This window comes from Oncorhynchus nerka, linkage group LG25 (assembly GCF_034236695.1).
Source record: "Oncorhynchus nerka isolate Pitt River linkage group LG25, Oner_Uvic_2.0, whole genome shotgun sequence".
NCBI classification, from domain to species: Eukaryota; Metazoa; Chordata; class Actinopteri; order Salmoniformes; family Salmonidae; genus Oncorhynchus; species Oncorhynchus nerka.
The window spans coordinates 43,462,551-43,482,982 of record NC_088420.1 but is presented as its reverse complement, the minus strand read 5'-3'; the positions used below and the strand labels follow the sequence as shown (position 1 = coordinate 43,482,982).

At 45.1% G+C, this 20,432-nt stretch overlaps 1 protein-coding gene across 2 annotated transcripts in view; it reads right to left on the bottom strand.

Moving 5' to 3' along the window:
• Nucleotides 1-20,432, bottom strand: part of LOC115109541 (protein BANP-like) — a 68,660-nt gene that overhangs the window by 30,315 nt on the left and 17,913 nt on the right. For both annotated transcript variants that reach the window (XM_065009799.1, XM_029634536.2), the window contains exons 4-11: nt 20,199-20,398; nt 19,695-19,796; nt 19,291-19,463; nt 13,782-14,021; nt 11,510-11,671; nt 10,071-10,201; nt 7,216-7,287; nt 6,052-6,096 (exon numbers count right to left, since the gene is read on the bottom strand). In XM_065009799.1, coding sequence (XP_064865871.1) covers nt 6,052-6,096; nt 7,216-7,287; nt 10,071-10,201; nt 11,510-11,671; nt 13,782-14,021; nt 19,291-19,463; nt 19,695-19,796; nt 20,199-20,398 — 1,125 coding nt within the window. The remainder of the gene's footprint in view (nt 1-6,051; nt 6,097-7,215; nt 7,288-10,070; nt 10,202-11,509; nt 11,672-13,781; nt 14,022-19,290; nt 19,464-19,694; nt 19,797-20,198; nt 20,399-20,432) is intronic.

Below are 20,432 nucleotides of genomic sequence, written 5' to 3'. Positions count from 1 at the left end.
CCACTTATCGCTCCCGCTTTCCCCTTCCCTGTCTCTCTCTCCCTCTGGTGTACAGTATACAGCCCCTGACAGACAGATGGGCCTGGGGAAGTGAGAGGGGATTGGGGTTCTGGACAGACACCAGGACACACTGAGCCATCCGGCCAGGACCACTGATCCCTGACCCGGTTCCCACTGCTGTTCCACAACAGCAGAACCTCAGGATGTTCCAGGTGTTTTACGCAACATCTGTCTGACAGGAGGTGGCCTGGTCCGAGGCTCTACAGGAGGTTGCATGGGGGGAGTGAGGGGGGGAGGACTCACTGACCCCCATGGATTCAGAATGTTCTGGTACAGCCTCAGTGAATGACACAGACTTGGAAGAAGGTGCCAGTAAATTTAGAGGGTGACGTCTATGGTTATCTCCAGGAGCGAGATGTGGTTCAGCTCCCGGTGGTGACAGGTAAGGGTGTCTAGTGTGTGTGTGTGTGTGTGTGTGTGTGTGTGTGACAGAGCCCCCTCTCTCACACATTCAGTGTCCATCAGGGTATGGTTAGATCAGAGCAGAGAGGACAGCAGATGAGAGGCTTCAGGAGGGCTGAGGGGGAGTGCTGCAGAAGAGTATTTCTTTATGGATTCACAGGCCAGCCTGCTCTTCCAGCATCATGAATAAGTTATCGGACTGCTTGGATCCATAATCCAGCCCTGCCAGGACCTCAACAGCCATAGACTGGCAGTAAACTGGCAATGAGGGATGGACACACATTCGAGCGTACAAACCTACAGGAGCACACACACACAGGGTAAGTGATATACCGTGCTGAGGTCTCTTAGTAGGCTGGAAATGTCCAGAAACTATGGCAGTCACAGTAAAGTCGCGAGGGCGTAGAGGGCAAGATGGGGGCCAGTCTCCGTCTGTCTAGTTTTAGCCAAAACCCTCTCTCTTAGTCTTCCCCTCTAAACTCAGAGCAGACTGTAGACCCTCACCCATTAACTAGACCTGTGATAGGAAGTCCCAATCCCCAGTATGTTACACACCACTGTAATTACTCAGGCCTATACTACAACTGTTGTGTCTGGACCATGAATACACGCCCCTTACACAAGCCACAATCCCCCAAACGACCACTGTGGATCCCACCACCACAGAAACATCAGTCACCACATGAAACATAGCATCCCCGCCACACCTCAGAGGGCAGCGGTCAGCAGCTGTGAGGAGAGGAAGTGAGAGGTGCAGAGGGAAGCACCCAGCTTCTGCCTGACAGGGCCAGTCTATCTATAGCAGAAGGAGAGGGATGGAGAAAGGGAGGGAGGAGCGGCCCAGATAAGAGAGCAGAGGAGGGAGGGTGGAGATGTGGAAGTCTTCCAGCAGTGTGCTATAAGTTACGCTAACATAGCCTGAGTGAGCATTATCCCACTGCACTGGAAGAACAATGACATCACAGAGACTAAGTGTAGCTGTAGCCTGCCTACTCGGAAACTGGCCTTGTAGATTGTAGCAGATTCATTCACAGGCCCAAATGGATATGCTGCAAATGAACAACCACATTTCTCCATGGTCTTTTGACAATGTATGCTATGACCTCACCATGTTCGAGCATTACCAGTGCCCAATGAACAGAACACAATCAAGTAGTTATTTGGATAAATCTGACTTCACTTGTAAGTGTCTTAACTTAAACTGTCCATACACTATTCACATGCATATATTCTGTTCTGATATGTCTTCATTTCTTGTCATTTTTTTTAAACTTTTAGATGATGTGTGTGTCAGTGGCGGTCAGGGCCGTTTAAGATGAGGGAGGACAATATATTTTTTAATGAACATAGCCTTATTTCTATTACAGCATATTCCATTCACCCAGCTCAAAGTAACATCGATAGGTTTAGGCTACTAGATGACACTCACATTTTCACTACAACCTAGCCTGTAAATTAAAGTTTACAATGTAGGTGCACAGGTCTTGAGAAATTTGAGTAATCAAAGTGAGAGACCGTGACATTGATTACCACCTTGCACACTCTTGCCTGCATCTATCTGATCTAAGTTTTAATCACCAGTCTAACAGTTGCAAATAAGAGTTTCTATTAGCGAAATGCAGGTATATTTATCCCATTTCCTCCTGTTTGCTTCCGTTTAAGAATCATTCGTCAACAGAATCTGCAGAATGAATACACCCCTACTCACACGCAAACAATCGTGCAGTACAGTGTACAGTCAGTACGCAGTTCCGTGGGCACAGGTTGCAATGAATTCATCAAAACGAAAACTTACCTTGACTTGGAAGAGCTCCAGTGTTGGATTTCCATAGCCAACTAGCTAACACAGCATCCCTCTCTGTTTGAGCTGGGTGTTTGAGTATGTTAAACTAGCTAGCTGCATTCGCTAGCAAAATGAAGTGAAAGTGAAAAAAAAAAATATATATATATATATATATAGCTAGCTCTCTCTCTTCATTTTTGAAGAAATACATTTGTTCAAAACTGTTCAACTATTGTCTTTCTCTCGCTTTGGGTCAACAACTCACCATACTTTTATGCACTGCTAGCTAGCTGTAGCTTAGGCTTTCAGTACTAGATTAATTCTCTGATCCTTTGATTGGGTGGACAACATGCCAGTTCATTAGTTTTTTTATTTAATTAGGCAAGTAAGTTCAGAACAAATTCTTATTTACAATGACGGCCTACCCCCCCGGGAAAAATCCTCCACTAACCCGGATGACGCTGGGCCAGTTGTGCGCCGCTCTATGGGACTACCGATCACGGCCGGTTGTGACACAGCCTGGGAACGAACCAGGGTCTGTACTGATGCCTCTAGCATTGCAGTGCCATAGACCGCTGCCCCATTCGGGGGGCCTATGCTGCAAGAGCTCTGACAGGTTGTTGGACGTCCTTAGGAAGTTATAATTACTGTGTAATCTACAGAAGGGGGTGAGAATCATGAGCCCCCTAGGTTTTGAATTGAAGTCAATGTACCCAGAGGAGGATGGAAACTAGCTGTCCTCCGGCTACACCATGGTGCTACACAAGAAAGTGCTGCTGAGGCTACTGTAGACCTTCATAAAACAGTGTGTTTTGAGAAATTATTTGGTGACATGAATATATTTAGTATAGTTTTATCTAAAAAGGGTAACTAATGTTCCACTATAAAATAAATAATTAAAATGGAGAGGATGGACCTCTCCTTCCTCCTCTGAGGAGCCTCCACTGGTGTGTATTGTTATCGGTAGATATTGCTGCACTGTTGGCGCTAGAAACATAAGATCTTTCTGCACCTGCGATAACATCTGCAAAACTGTGTAAGCAACCAATGAACTTTGATTTGATGTGACTCATAAGTCAGAAGTGACTCACGCGCCATTCTTATGTGCCTTTTTATTCCGTGTGTGTGTATGTATGTGTGTGTGTGTGAGAGAGAATGTCTGTGTCCTTCCTTTTATTTTATCTGGGTTGCATCCATGTTCAGAGCAATTACACAAACACACCACGCTCTCATATGAACAATACTGACAGAGTCAGCTAGTGCTATTCTTGTCTCACTCCCTGGGAAAACACACTAGCAAGGAGGGAAGGAAGATGCCATTGAGTCACTGTTTGTGCATGTGCGTGTGTGCCATGTGCCTGTGTCTATGTCTATATGTGTGTGGGTGTGTGAAAAGCCAGACCTGGAACACAAGGCTAGAAGAATAAGTTATTGTGTTTGTTTTGGCGCGGGCCTCATATCATTTTACAGATACAATAAAAAAATACTAGCTATTCATGGATTGCAAGTTTTGTCACAATATTGTTTTGAACGTTAGTTTTGGACTGATTCCCGACTGAGCATTCTACTCAATGCATCGTCAATGGGCACCGATGAAGATTCAATCAAAAGTTCATTACAGTGGTTTGCAAATACAATGACATTCAAAATGAGGCAATAATTAGTAGAAAAACCTTTTGATGTCACCAGATTGACTTTAGATGCAGTATAACGTTAGCTAGCTAGCTAAGATTGGGGGTAGGCCAGTTTTAGTTAGCTAACATTAGTATTGCTAGCTACAGTATTTCTGACAAACTTTGCTAGTTAATGGCAACATTGCCATCTGTCAAAAGTAAATTTGACAACATGATAATGCTGGCAAAGTTGTTTCCTACTAAATATTTGGCTTGTCAACACTTTAAGGCACCACTATGGCACCACCAACAGAGGGCAGCTTGAGAAAGTTCAAAACAATGGCGTGACAGAGGTGCAAACTACAAATAAAATTAAGGGGGGAAAGAGGGTCTTTATTGGACAAGGCTTCCATGCTCTGCCAGGGGGATAGGACCCTGCCTCGTTAAGTACCTATACACAGCGAGGATACGTCCCAAATGGCACCCTATTCCCTATCTAGTCAAAAGTAGTGCACTATATTATAGGGGATAGGGTGCCATTTGAGACACAGACCTAGTTAGCTACACTCTGGCACCGTGAGGGGCTCCGTGATCTAAGACACACTCTGCTCTTCAATGCACTACACAGTGTGTTTACACAGAGTGGCTGGATCTAGTGTTAATGGCAGAAGGTGTTTTACAATGTCATCAGTGTGTGGGGATGCATTTGATAGTCTTACATTTAATAGTTAAAACAATGAGGAACGAGCCATGACCTGACAAGTGATATGTACTAAATAAAGCAGAAAGACAGAGTTAACAACACGTTATTGCTAAATAACATTGGAAATAGAGTTGTACCACAGTTGTAACTTTTATTTCACTTTTGTTGGCTTCAAAATCAGAACCAGTACCAAATTGCAACCGGAGCCAAGATGCAAGAGAGAAACAGGAATGCTGCTGTCAGGCCCACCGGACTCAACGACCGGTTCAAATGAGGACGTGAGTGTTTCTTAGTCTCAGTGTGTGCCTTCTCCATTGTCATCGTCAAGCCAAACAACATTGGCATGACAAGAGAGCAGAAACAGACTGGCATCCAGGCTAGCTCTAAGCCAGGTAGTCTCGCAATCAACACATACTAATTTGAGAATCACCGAGTTCAATGAGTTATGGAGATACAGAGAACAGCTGGAGTTCAAGTAAATGACAAGTGATAAACTATTATATTGTGGAAAGTACCTTTGGCACACAATATGGGCATTTACTCTAGACTAGCTAACCAAGTCTAGAGTTTGGAGTAGCCAGGACTGTTGGAGTTCCTTGCCTAACATTTGCTGTTCTCCCAACAATGACAGCGCCTTGGAATAAGGGATGAGCTAATTGGCTGAAAAATAGCTTGGGTTTAGTAAGAGCAGAACCCATAAGCTGAGAAAGAGTTAACGTCACACAAATGGTGCTGTGCACACACGCACCTGTCCTCAGAAAGAAAAACAGTCTAAGGAGCGTGAGAAAGAGAGCGAGCCACTTCCTCTACAGCCAGGCTTCTAGACGATCGAGATCATGAATATGAAATAATGCCCTGGTCTGCACAGCGCCCATCTGTGATGTATGATCTGCGATCGTCACACAGCCCTGGTGCTTTGATCAGGAGGCTCCCTTTGATCCCAGAGGAAAGAACAGAGAAACAGGAAGAACAGAGCCCTCTGTCCTAAACACACCATCCTCTCCTCTATCCACAAAGAGAGGAGAGAAGGGAAGGATGGAGAGATGGGGGGGGGGGGGGGGGACTGACAGGAAGTTGAGAAAGCATGCAAGACAGACAGTGAGAGAGAGGCACATAAAACAGAGAAAGAGCAAGAGAACAAGAGATTAGAAAGAAAGACATTCGAGAGACAGGAAGAGCCAGAGAGAGAGAGAGAGCCAGAGTGAGAGGCAGACCAGACAGGGATAGAGAGCTAGCTCCTCTCGGTGCGCATTTAAGGGGTCTGCAGGAAAGAGGGGGACCAGCACACTGAGCTAACCCAGAAGTAATGAACAATCTGTGGGAACCTCCTTAAAACTCCATAGGTCTTGTTCATTAGGCACCAAACTGAAGAAAACGGCCTGAAACGGAGGAGCTACCTGGACTTCACATGTTCTGTTGCAAAATGTTTTAAAGTGTTTTCCGTAATGAAGCTTGAGGATAAAGTTACTGCAGGGGGTGAAGGGACTTACCTGACCATCCTGCCCAACATGCACCTGGTGGATCTGAAGGTTCCCCTGAGAGAGAGAAGAGAGAGATCATTCAGACAGCCTGAGAGCATCACACATTTTGTAAACACACACTAATCATAGTGCATAATGAACATACCAATCACAGCATCATTCACTCACACAGCATAAACAAATCACACAGACGCCATGACATTAACAAGACCACATGAAAAACAAGCCCAATTTAGCCTATATTCCTTGTGCTGTTTTCACTCCTAATTCTATTTCATATTCAATGCTGTCTGAGCTGCCATATGGACAGGCAGCATGGTAATCTCTCCCAAATAGCCTTATTTCCTTTTCCAACATGCTGAAACCAATGGCTTTGATGAAGAGGCCCCTGTTTCTAATGAAAACGCACACTGAGCGACAGTTGGGAAAAGTGGGATTTTGTTGCTAAGCTTTGAACTCCCAAAACAAACAAAATCATAGAGTGAAAAAATGTATTTTCTGGCATCCGATCACAAAGAGCAGGAAAGGCTTTCAGAGCTTGTCTTCCTCAGTTTCTCTCAAACTGTCTTCCTCCCTGTGTCTTGGTTGTACAGGTTAGGAACCTCCGTAGAATACCTGGACGATGTGTCAGCCCTATTTGCAGTGCAGGTGTGTGTGTGTGTGTGTGTGTGTGTGTGTGTGTGTGTGTGTGTGTGTGTGTGTGTGTGTGTGTGTGTGTGTACACACAATGGTTGCATGTATGTGTACGTGTGTGTATGTATACGTCTACTCAAGTGTGTGCCCGCGCGCAGTGTCGCCTCAAAATAAATCTCTACCCCACATCTTATTACAAATATTTAACTATAATGCTGAGGCAGATAATTATTTCTCAAACACCATGTAGTTCTGAGTCTGACTCTCTTAGAGCCAACCCATTGTGTGCATGTGAGGCTGTCTAGTGAGAGACACAGACCATCTGGGTATTATTTGGAAACAAATAGTATAATAACCCATGCATAGGCAGGCGGTAGATATAAACAAGCACCGTTAACATTTAACATCTGTTGACGGTGAACTCTGCCTAATGACTTTCATACTGGCTACCATTACTGACTATTTAAGTGGCCCTCAGTCACTCACTGAGAAACCCGGATAGATAGACAGACAGGCTGACAGGCAGACAGAAACACTTACCTCACTGTCCTGTGTGATTTGCACCTCTTCCCCCTGTGGGACCTGGGCAATATGGAGGTGTCCCTGAGGTATCTGATAATGGAGAGAGAGAACAAGATGAGAGAACAAGATGAGAGAGAGAACAATATGAGGGAACAAGATGAGCGAGAGAACAATATGAGAGAATGAGAAAGAGAACAAGAACTCACAATGTGTATGTGGCACCGTTAACACATACATCCACTCTCACCCCTCCACCATCAGCCTCTAGTCTGAGCCCTGCTGCAGTCGCTGCCTGACAGATCCTATGCTTTACATTTCCTCCACTGCATTAGCAGCACTTGTAAATTTCAGGCTTGGCTGCATCCGCTAATACTCTGTAGAATATCAAGAGGGTAATATCTGCACAACGGTAAGCTCCCCATCATGATTCACTCTCTCCCCACTAGGCCTAGATTCAAATACTATTTGAAATCTTTCAAAATGTACATTGATCGTTTGCTCTAGCCTGCTTGGAGTGCCAGATGGGTGGGTTTTGCAGTTTAGGACTACTACATTGGACCATTAAGCCAGGCAAGCTCAATCAAACACATAAGTATTTACAATTATTTCAAATAGTTTAACCCATGTCTACTCACTAATACATATTTTTCTCATTTTCTGACATGATAATATTGCATTGGATATTAATGCAAAACTGATCTCTCATGGACATACTAGCATCTGACCAAATTACGCAAGATTGTAGTTCTGGGTCAACCGAGATGAACACAAAACTATACTTTTCACAAATAATGATCCTTTAGTTTTTATAGTCTGCAAGGGTGGAATTCTGGCCTTAGCCTGTTCTTAGCCTGTTCTTAGCCAGTTCTTAGCCTGTCGTTGTGTGTACAACTATACTTCTCCCAAATAACTAGTCAATTTTTTAGAAACCGGTTACGGACTTTTGAGAAAGCATTTTAGTCAGCGTGGGGCACGGCCAGCTTCATCACCCTCTGACCTGACATAGATTATAATATGACCAGCATTTCCCGTAACGCTCTCTGCCTCTTCAAGTCTAAACATATACAACAGAGTCAAGCTGCTAGCCTGATCCCAGATCTGTTTGTGCTCTTGCCAACTATTTTGCTGTCATTGTCAAGCTAAAACAGTCTTGCTCTTCAAATAGCTTATAAACATAAACAACGTTTCCCCAATTTGACATGGCAATAACTGACACGGAGTTGGCATGAAACCACAAACAGACTGTCACTCAGGCTATCAAGCTAATGCTTCCCTCAATAACACAGGACAACCTGGTGGAAGACGTGAGATCTGATAGTAGTACAGTACTTACTCCTTAGTTGGGTTTCAATACATTTCAATGGCAGACATAACATTTACTAAGATCCTTTCCTTCATTATCACTGAAAAAGGTTAAAGCACTGTCTTCATTCTAAGTGATAGTGTGGACATTGGAACAGAGCAACATTGTGACTCCGTGAAGGTGCACAGGCAACAGGAAGTGATCAGAGTGATCCATGTTTTTGTCACTTCTAGATTAGACTACTGCAATGCTCTACTTTCCGGCTACCTGGATAAAGCACTAAATAAACTTCAGTTAGTGCTAAACACGGCTGCTAGAATCTTGACTAGGACCAAAAAAATGTATCATATTACTTCAGTGTTAGCCTCTCTACACTGGCTTCCTGTTAAAGCTAGGGCTGATTTCAATGTTTTACTGCTAACCTACAAAGCATTACGTGGGCTTGCTCCTACCCATCTTTCTGATTTGGTCCTGCCGTACATACCTGCTGTCTCCCTTGCTGTCTCTGCCTGACTTGCTCCCCTCTCTCCACTGGGATTCTCTGCCTCTAACCCTATTACAGGGGCTGAGTCACTGGCTTACTGGTGCTCTTCCATGCCGTCCCTAGGAGGGGTGCGTCACTTGAGTGGGTTGAGTCACTGATGTGATCTTCCTGTCCGGGTTGGAGCCCCCCTCGGGTTTGTGCCGTGGGGGAGATCTTTGTGGGCTATACTCAGCCTTGTCTCAGGATGGTAGGTTGGTGGTTGAAGATATCCCTCTAGTGGTGTGGGGGCTATACTTTGGCTAGGGTTCTGTCCGGGGGTATCATTGGACGGTCTCAGCCTTCAGTAATTATGCTGCAATAGTTAATGCGTCGGGGGGGATAGGGTCAGTCTGTTATATCTGGGGGAAATCTCTCTCTCACACACACACCCCCCCAGGACCATGCCTCAGGGCTACCTGGCCTGATGACTCCTTGCTGTCCCCAGTCCACGTGGTCATGCTACTGCTCCAGTTTCAACTGTTCTGCCTGCGGCTATGGAACCCTGACCTGTTCACTGGACGTGCTACCTGTCCCGGACCTGCTGGTTTGGACTCTCTCTCTACTGCACCTGCTGTCTCTAACTCTGAATGATCGGCTATGAAAAGCCAACTACAATTTACTCCTGAAGTGCTGACATGTTGCACCCTCTACAACCACTGTGATTATTATTATTTGACCCTGCTGGTCATCTATGAACATCTTGGCCATGCACTGTTATAATCTCCACCCGGCACAGCCAGAAAAGGACTGGCCAAGTTTCTTCCTAGGTTCCTGCCTTTCTAGGGAGTTTTTCCTAGCCATCATGCTAAGTTGTGTGTGCGCAGGGGTTTGTGAAAAGAAGAACCGAGACCAAAGGCAGAGAAATGGGGAGCGCAAAAGAAAAGAGGGGAAAAAGATCAACCGAGATAAATAGAAGACAGGGTTTAAGCCAGAGAGAGAAACAGGGCAGGTAAGAGAATGAGAGAGAAGCAAAAGAGGATGAGATAGAGAGATTAACCGAAATAAATCAGGGCTATAGGGCAGGATGGAGAGGAGACTGACACTCACCATTTGGACCTGTCCGTCCTCTCCTATGCGGTGGATCTGGACCTGTTGGACGGCCTGGTTGGCCAGGGTGTAGTGTAGAGTCTGCTGGGTCACCCCCTCCATGTGAGCCACCTCCGCCACAGCGCCACCCTCTGGGGAGGAAGGGCATTAGCACAGAGCAGAATGAAGCACTAGTGTAATGCAATAGAGTTAACAACAGTAAGGTTGAAGATAGAAGCTACCCAGCTCAGACACAGATCTAGGACCAGATTGATTATTGACAGACTCCCCCAGATCCATTAGGTGGAAAGGGGGGATAGCAAACTGAAATAAAAGCCCATTCACCTCTGGAGGAATACTTGGCAACAGCTCAGGCCATCTGCTGGATGATGGTGTGTGTTTATACTGTATCAATCATGTCTAAATACACAACAAGGACTCTCAAGCTAGCAGTCCAAACAGACTCATGACCCAGCGGCCAAACACAACCCCCCCGGCCTCAGTCTAAACACCCACCACTATCACACCCACGTCCCCCATCAGCCCACCATAGCTCCATCTATTATCTCATGGGGGGTGTGTGTGCTTGGTGTGTGTGATTAGTTTACACTGGTGTGTGCGTGCTCGCTTTGAGAATATGGGTTTTTGTTGCTAGATTGATGTAGGCCTACATCCCACCACACTGCTCATAAAAGGGACAAAGCAGGCCTAAATGACTCATTCTCAAAATAATATTATCATGGCATATAAAACACGAGGCACAGACATCTGACTGGTACAGCTCATATCATAGCAATATGTTGTATTTCCTGCCAGTAAGAGGTCCATCTTCCAACCTTCAGCATGACCACAGGTGTCTCTCAAATGGCACCCTTAATCCTATATAGTGTGCTACATTTGACCAGAGCTCTATGGGCCTTGATCAAAAGTTGTGCACTATATAGTGAATAGGGTGCCATCTGGGGCTCAACCCATGAACTGTAGTATGTAAATAATCCCCAGTCCAGCCATTGGCAGTGAGGCGAGGAGACTGTACTTTTGGTGTTAGCCCTCTCTACATTCATTAATAAATAACGGTTTAAAGTTAGTTTAAATGTCGAAGCAGTTTTATTAAGGGGAGTGTGAGAGAACGTGCTCTGCAGGGTGCATGGGTGCGTGGTCTGGGAAAAGAGCAGGCTATGACTGTACACCCCTTGTGTGGGCTCACAGGATATTTGGGTTTCCCCTGCTGTCCCACTCTCTCTGGTCAGGGGTGAGAGGTGATGGATCACAGGGAGGGGAGGACAGGAGGCGTTGTTGTGTTGTGAAGATTAGAACCATCTGCTACACTCTGCATCTGCACTACTCACTGGGTTCCTTATACACCAACACTTACATAAGTGAGAGGAAAGACTAGTTTTACTATAAAGTGTGTGTGTGTGTGTGTGTGTGTGTGTGATGACCCCAGGTATCATGACTACCTGAGCTGCCAGGCGTGTTGGCGCTACGTCTGGAGAAGCTCTTGACCGCCAGACTCTGGCCGCGCTGCTTGCGTCTCCATGCCGTGCGACACTTGGAGTCGATGCTCTGCTTGATCCGGTACCAGTCCGACTCAGTGATGCCAAACTTATAGAACAGGTGACCTGAGGGGAACAAGGACCGAGGGCACAGGATGACTTCAGTTTAAGATAGTTAACTCACCATGACAAGGTAGAAATGGTCATAATAATTGCTTAAGATGGAGAGCGGTTCATGCCAAGTCTGTGTGTGTAGTTTGGACAGTGCAACCTTGTCCCACTAACAATTCAACTCTGCCTGAACTGTGAAAATGTCAGAAGCACTGAAAACTCTAGCTAGATTCTAAATCTGGTGGTCAAGGTACAGGTGGTCAGGTACCACTGCTAGTACTCATATCATCCCAATCTCCGACCCTGGGGACCATGTAGGTGGATATATAACATGTGAGAGGGTGGGGTTATGTTAGCAGCTGGTTTGAGGGTGAAACGGAGGAGTTGACAGCTTCTTTCTACCCCGATTAACGAGGCTGCTATCACCCGAGGGGAAGAGTTGAGACACGAGGAGGGGGAAGGGGGTGTGGGGATTGGCCTCTAGCACACACACACCAACACACAGAACGCCTGACAGTCGTGTACAGGCACGAAAGGCAGGTGCTCTCTCACCAGTCCCAGTTGGACAGGCAGGCAGAGGAGTAGCTATGTTCCCATTAACTTGTCCAACGATTTTTGGTCGACATTTAGAAAGGTCGCATTTAAAATAGATGCGACAATTGCCTGCTTGGGTGAGTTTCCATTTAACCATCGTGTCAATAAAAACAGCTGAACGTAATGACGTCACACCAACAAAACATTTTGTAGAAAAACCTAGTGTTGAATAGAAATGTAGTGGTTGAAGTGTTTTACCCATTTAGGCAAATTGAGTATTAATACATAGGCGACATCCTGTATGTCCTTCCACCTAGCTGTTTCAGGTCTCAGGTAGCCCGTGAAAGACAGCATGGATAGAACACAATCATTTATATTGGCCATATTATAACAATTCTCATGCGCCAAAGTATCACCACGGTCTGTGTATTGGTGACACTTGCACTGTACATCTGAAAGAATTGGATGGTTAAATTTGCCAGCCAAACAGAAAAGCAAGGCGAAGCAATTCAGGCATGGGTAAACATTTTTATAGTAAGAAAAATGGTATTGGGCATTTAAAATGAAATGTTGGGTGGAGCATTATAGTTAGGGGGTGACATTACGTGCCATGTGTACGTTCAAAATTATTTGGCAATCATCATTTATTAGAAAAACAGTTTCCATCATAGTTTATCACAATAAAGTTTGTCGACAGAAGAATTAACCTGCCGAACAGATACAAAATGTTGTCGATCTTTAGAACATTTCTGCTTTATCTGCCGTTTCCATTGAACATGCAACGATTTCTTTGTGACATAAACCTGGGACAATGGAAACCTGCCTACTGTGAGTGAGTCACCTGGCCCTGCTCCAGCCCCCACATACCTCAGTGTCAGCCCAAATCTGTCTCCACACACAGGTACACATACACACCATACCTGAACTGCATAAACACACACCTGAATTACACAAAGACACACACAAAACAACTGCATCACACAAGTGCACACACCAACACACTCCGCCACTCCTGCGATCAACAGACAGTAATAGATGTGGGGAGACAGAGTCCAAATCCCTCACCACACACACACACGACTAGTCCCAATAAATACTCCTCTACCACAGCCAGCCTCCCCTGGCTCCCCTCCCCTGGATCCCCTCCAGCTTCCCTCATTACCCATTTAAGCTTAATTAGGAATCAAAGGGGTCAGCGCATTAGCTATGGCCCCATCATGAACACTCCGACCTACATGTGCTTGTCAATTGGAGTTTGGTATGTTGTAAAATGTGTTATGCATGAATGCATGTGTTGTTCTAACCTGCCTGGGGAATGCAGAGAGATTCAGGTCACACTGGATGGAACTAGAGCTACACTACAACATGGGTCAGTGCTATCTTAACAGGTAACACAGGAGCATTTGGAGTTGAGGGTGTGGCTGGTGTGACAAGTGGTTGATGACAGGGTCAAAGGATAACCTAAGTGCTAGAGGGTGAAGGGATTGAGCCCTGCCTATGATTCATCAATGGGGAAAGATTGATCAAATAGTCACTGGCAACTGGTGCCATGTCAAGCGTGTGAGTGAGTGGGTTGGTGTGCGTGACTCACAGCGTACGCCGTAGATCATGAGCGGGTCCAGCTGCTTCTTGCCGTGCTTGCCCTGTCCTGACAGGTTGGACATTGCCTGCACTTCGCGGTGGAAAAGGTAGTCCAGCAGTGTCAGCGCCATCTTCTCCGCTGTGCGGCAGTTGGTGCTGAGGTGGAGCATGTCGCCCGGCAACACTGGGCAACGCACACGCATCTCTGCATTGTTCTCGTCGCCAAGCCACGTACCTGCTGGGTAGTCGTCTATAAAGAGAGGTGAAAGGGGGAGTTAAGTGGGTGGGTGGGTGGGTGGGTGGGTGGGTGCAGTGACAAAAGATATAACCCCCAAAACTACTCTGCGTATAACCCCCAAAACAACTAGGTATAACCCACAAAACTACTCGGTATAACCCACAAAACTATATAAAACAAAAGTATGTGGACAGCCCTTCAAATTAGTTCATCAAATGTCTGCCCTGTTAGAGCTGCCCCAGTCAACTATAAGTGCTGTTATTTTGAAGTGGAATTGTCTAGGAGCAACAACAGCTCAGCCGCAAAGTGTTAGGCCACACAAGCAGAACGGGAACACCGAGGGCTGAAGTGCGCTTCACCATTTTGCAGTCCAACAGATGAATCTGGGTTTGGAGGATGCCAGGAGAACGCCACCTGCCCCAATGCATAGTGCCAACTGTAAAGTTTGGTGGAGGAGGAATAATGGTCTGGGACCGTTTTACGCTAAAACATACAATGACATTCTAGACGATTTTGTGCTTCCAACTTTGTGGCAACAGTTTGGGTAAGGCCCTTCCATGTTTCACGAAGCCAGGTCCATACAGATATGGTTTGTTGAGATCGGTGTGGAAGAACTGGACTGGCCTGCACAGAGCCCTGACCTTAACCCCATCGAACACCTTTGGGATGAATTGGAACGCCGACTGCAAGCCAAGCCTATTCGCCCAACATCAGTGCCCGACCTCACTAATGCTCGTGGCTGAATGGAAGCCCCTGCAGAAATGTTCCAACATCTAGTGGAAAGCCTTCTCAGAAGAGTGGAGGCTGTTATAGCAGCAAAGGGGGGACCAACTCCATATTAATGTCCATGATTTTGGAATGAGATGTTGGACGAGCAGGTGTCCACATAACAGCAAACCTGTTGCTCTGCCTTCTCAACAATACTATCAAAAAGGCAGGTCCTAGTTTTGTCACACCTGGACTAATGTTCAGTCCTATGGTCAGGTGCCACAAAGAGAGATTACAATTGGCTCAAAACAGGGCAGCACAGCTGGCCCTTAGAATGTACACGGAGAGCTAATATTAATAATATGGATGTAAATCTCTCATGGCTCAAAGTGGAGGAGAGATCGACTTCATCACTACTTGTTTTTGTAAGAAGTGTTGACAAGCTGAATGTACCGAGCTGTCTGTTTAAGCTACTAGCACACAGCTCGGACACGCACGAATACCCCACAAGACATGCCACCAAAGATCTCTTCACTACCGAAATCAAGACGCACAGTACTACATAGAGACATGACCACATGGAACTCTATTCCTCATCAGGTAACTGATGCAAGCAGTACAAAGACACCTTATGGAACAGCAAGGACCGTGAAGAGACACAGGCACACACTTACACATGATAAGACACGCACTCTACACACACACGCGTACACATTCATTTTTTATATACACGTGGTAGTAGAGTAGTGGACTGAGGGAACACAATGTGTTGTGGAAAATGTTATGCAATATTTTAAATTGTATATAAATGCCTTAATGTTGCAGGACCACAGGAAGAGTAGCTGCCGTCAAGGACTTGGCAGCAGCTAATGGGGATCCTTAATAAATACAAATAAAAGACATACTTTTGGTCACGTAGTGTATTTGTAGGTCGGTGTCTATAAGACATATTTGTGTGAAGCAGCAATAGCTCTAACACCTTTTCATGGGTGAAGGTTTTTGAGCTTAATGTTTTAATGAATATGTATATGTATAGACACAGTAACACACATGCACATAAGCAAACACACACAGAGAGCAAAAATAGTTCACAGGAAGGCCTACATCATGTTTTGTTTCGCTTTACATACCAATTTTATTATTACACAATCCTGTGTGATCAATATGATCCTTTCTCTGTATGAATGTATTTTTTGGCAGCCTACAGATAGATACATGGAGGTATAAATTAAGTGTCAATTGACATCAATAATGTACATGTAACCGCCCCTAACAAAAATATGACAAAGCAAATACATACTTGGTAAAAAAAAACGTAAATATATATTTAAAAAATACATTTAAAATAAGCCTAGACCTTCACTATCTCTGCTACTGCTGATACCACAGCACAGCCTTGTGGAGACCATCAGGAGTACATCAACACACAGCTCTAGAGGTTATTATACATTCTCTAACAATAGGAATCTCCCTGGGGCATTACAGAGTTCAACAAGGAACAACACACTTCCTATGGGATAGCTAGACCTATCTACACAGAGTGTAAAAAAAAAAACCATTATGCTCTTTCCATGACATAGACCGACCAGGCGAACGCCATGATCCCTTGTTGATGTCGTCTATTAAATCCACTTCAAAAATCAGTGTAGATGAAGGACAGGAGACAGGTTAAAGAAGGATTTTGAGACAATTGAGACATGGATTGTTTGTGTGCCATTCAGAGGGTGAATGGGCAAGACAAGATTTAAGAGCCTTTGAACAGGGTATGGTAGTAGGTGCCAGGCACACGGTTTGTGTCAAGAACTGCAACACTGCTAGGTTTTTTACACTTAATAGTTTCCCGTGTGTATCAAGAATGGTCCACACCTATTTAGGCGAGGTGCTGGCTAGCGGAGTGGAACACTTAAAAAAATAAAGCAGAGCCGCACACTCTAGGAGCTCAGATGCAAAAATATTTATGTCCAACGTTTCGACAGACAAGCTGTCTTCATCAGGGTATCAAGAATGGTCCACCACCCAAAGGACAAACAACTGTTGAGGCATTGGAGTCAACATGGGCCAACAAACCTGTGGAATGCTATTGACACCTTGTAGAGTCCCATGCCCCGATAAATTGAGGATTTTATAAGGGATAAATGGGGGGTGGAACTCAATATTAGGAAGGTGTTCTTAATGTTTTATACCTCTCAGTGTATATACACTACTGTTCAAATGTTTGGAGTCACTTAGAAATGTCCTTGTTTTCCATGAAAACATACATGGAATGAGATGCAAAATGAATAGGAAATAGTCAAGACGTTGACAAGGTTATAAATAATTATTTTTAATTGAAATAATAATGATCCTTCAAACTTTGCTTTCATCAAAGAATCCCATTTGTAGCAATTACAGCCTTGCAGACCTTTGGCATTCTAGTTGTCAATTTGTTGAGGTAATCTGAAGAGATTTCACCCCATGCTTCCTGAAGCACTACCCACTTGTTGGATTGGCTTTATGGGCACTTCTTACATACCATATGATCCAGCTGCTCCCACAACAGCTTAATAGGGTTGAAATCCGGTAACTGTGCTGGCCACTCCATTATAGACAGAATACCAGCTGACTGCTTCTTCCCTAAATAGGTATTGCATAGTTTGGAGCTGTGCTTTTGGTCATTGTAATGTTGTAGGAGGAAAGTGGCTGCAATTAAGCCCTGTCCACAGGGTATGGCATGGCATTGCAAAATGGAGTGATATCCTTCCTTTTTCAAGATCCCTTTTACCCTGTACAAATCTCCCACTTTACCAGCACCAAAGCATCCCAGACCATCACATTGCCTCCACCATGCTTGACAGATGGCGTCAAGCACTCCTCCAGCATCTTTTCATTTTTTCTATGTCTCACGAATGTTCTTCTTTGTGATCCGAACACCTCAAACTTAGATTTCTCGGTCCGTAACAATTTTTTCCAATCTTCCTCTGTCCAGCATCTGTGTTCGTTTGCCCATCTTAATATTTTATTTTTATTGGCCAGTCTGAGATATGGCTATTTCTTTGCGACTCTGCCTAGAAGGCCAGCATCCCGGGGTCACCTCTTCACTGTTGACGTTGAGACTGGTGTTTGGCGGATACTATTTAATGAAGCTGAAGTTAAGGACTTCTGAGGTGTCGTTTCTCAAACTAGACACTCTAATGTACTTGTCCTCTTGCTCAGTTGTGCACCGGGACCTCCCAGTCCTCTTTCTATTCTGTTAGAGCCAGTTTGCACTGTTCTGTGAAGGGAGTAGTACAGTGTTGTACGAGATCTTCAGTTTCTTGGTCATTTCTCGCATGGAATAGCCTTCATTTCGCAGAACAAGAATAGACTGACGAGTTTGAAAAGAAAGCCTTTGTTTCTGGACATTTTGAGACAGTAATCGAACCCACAAATGCAGATGCCCCAGATACTCAACTAGTCTAAAGAAGGCCCGTTTTATTGCTTCTTTAAATCAGCACGACTGTTTTCAGCTGTGCTAACATCATTTCAAAAGGGTTTTCTAATGATCAATTAGCCTTTTCAAATTATAAACTTGGTTTGCTAACACAATGTGCCATTGGAACAGTGATGGTTGCTGATAATGGGCCTCTGTACGCCTACGTACATATTCCATTAAAAAAAATCTGCCATTTCCAGCTACAATAGTCATTTACAACATTAACCATGTCTACACTGTATTTCCGATCAATTTGATGGGCAAAAGAAATTGCTTCTCTTTCAAAAACAAGGACATTTTTAAGTGACCCCAAGCTTTTGAGAGGTGTGGAGAATTTGTTCTTAACTGACTTGCCTAGTCAAATAAAAATAAACAAATAAAAAAGTGGAAGGATCTCACACACACGCACACCCTTTGAAAACCACATGGTGCCCTCCAGCTAACACCGACAAAGACACGTCGCCATGGAAACTTGCAGCTGCAAATAAATGAATATGTATGCATGGAACGTCTTTGAAGCTAACCAAGGACCTTCCAGAAACCACTCAAAACAGCCCAAACAACAAAAACAACAGCATGAGCTGCAGAGTGAGAGACTTTGCTCAATCAGAAAAACATTTCCTCTCCTCAGGCGTGTCAGTGACCACTGGGAAAGCCACTGACTCGACAGAGTGAGACCATCCTAGGAGACTTAAAAACAGTCTGTGTGAGACACTAGCTACAACAGATGTCTACGCTGGTAATGATACAAACTGAAACGTAAACACAGCACCATTATACACGAACACAGGTGGTAGTACTTGGGTGTTAAGAAGTGCCAGGCAACATATCACATCCACAAATCAAATTCCAGCTGCATTTGAGTTCAAATGTGTTGATGTAACTGTCTAACTAAGAAGACTTCAGCCCGATTCACAAAATGGTGACAGGGATGAATAGATCACGAGGCTTTTTCTTTACAATGCACACTTCAAACCATGTTTGGGACGTGTGTGTGTGTGTGTGTGTGTGTGTGTATCTGTGGTTTCTGAGTTTCTCTGTGTGTGCATGTTTATGGTTTTCTGTGAAGGTTTGTATATGCGCATGCATGTATCATGTGTGCACGCTCCGACAGGGTCGTACCCTCGGAGTTGAGGGTGATGAGGGTGACATTCTGGGTGCTCTGGGAGTTGTTGGCCTGGCCACTGTTGGACACCGAGTCGCTGGCCTCTGAACCGCTCTCCTGTTCCTCCTGGCTGTCCTCCGGCGCCGGCACCTTCACCAGGAACGTGTTCTGCCTCCGCCCGCCCACTGTGCTGATGGAACAAACACAGAGGCTTAGTTAGAGCGATGTATCAACACAGGGACCCATGGGCCGAGCCAAACTGCGTTCCACCGTGTTCTGTTTGAGTCACTAAACTCTGCAGGTTTCATAGGACCACCGTGTTACGACGGTTCTGTGTAGATCAGACTTTAGATCACAGTTTCATGCACAACAGTATTTGTTCTATATGCGATTCTAAAAAAAACAGGTGTCAGTCACTCACTTGCTAAGGAGGTTCTCCAGTGAATCTGCCCCTCGAGTTACTGACTCCTCCTGACCCTTCGGTCGGTCTTGGCTCACTATGACATTGGTCTGCGGAACAACACTGCAGGGGCAGACGGGGAATTCTTGTGTCAAATACCTCAACAGGCTCCAGTGTCAAATTGTGTTCATGGGAAAAGGTGCATTCTAATTAAGCACTCACTTGTAAGGGAATGAGTACTCCCTCACCCCTCAAAGTACAAGTCAACAAGTGTCAACATCCTCCAGTGTATCACCCTTTGTCTTCAAGTCCTCATCTCACCCTGACCAGTCCCCGAATTATATCCCACCATGATCCCCAGTCCTAACCAGGTTGTATTCATTAGGCACCAGAAGAAAACAGACTGAGACAGAAAAGACTACCTGAACATAAGAAATAAGAAACTCTCATTTTTGTTTGTCGTGCCAAAATGGCCTGCTATGATATACCCTAATGAATATGGACCCGGGCCACACTTCAACTCACCAGCGCACTTTGTTCCAGGTCTGGGTGGCACCTAGAAGGGAGCCGGCCACCATAGGGACCTGGATGGGTGCCTGGTTCTTGTTGACCACGGCATCCAGCTTCTTCTCCAGGGTCCGGCACGTCACCTCTACCAGCTGCAACTTGGCCTCCATGTTGTCCAGACGCTGGCAGATCGTTTGGCTGATGGAGTACAACAAGGTCTGGAGAGCAGAAGAGGTAAAGAGTGAGAGTAAG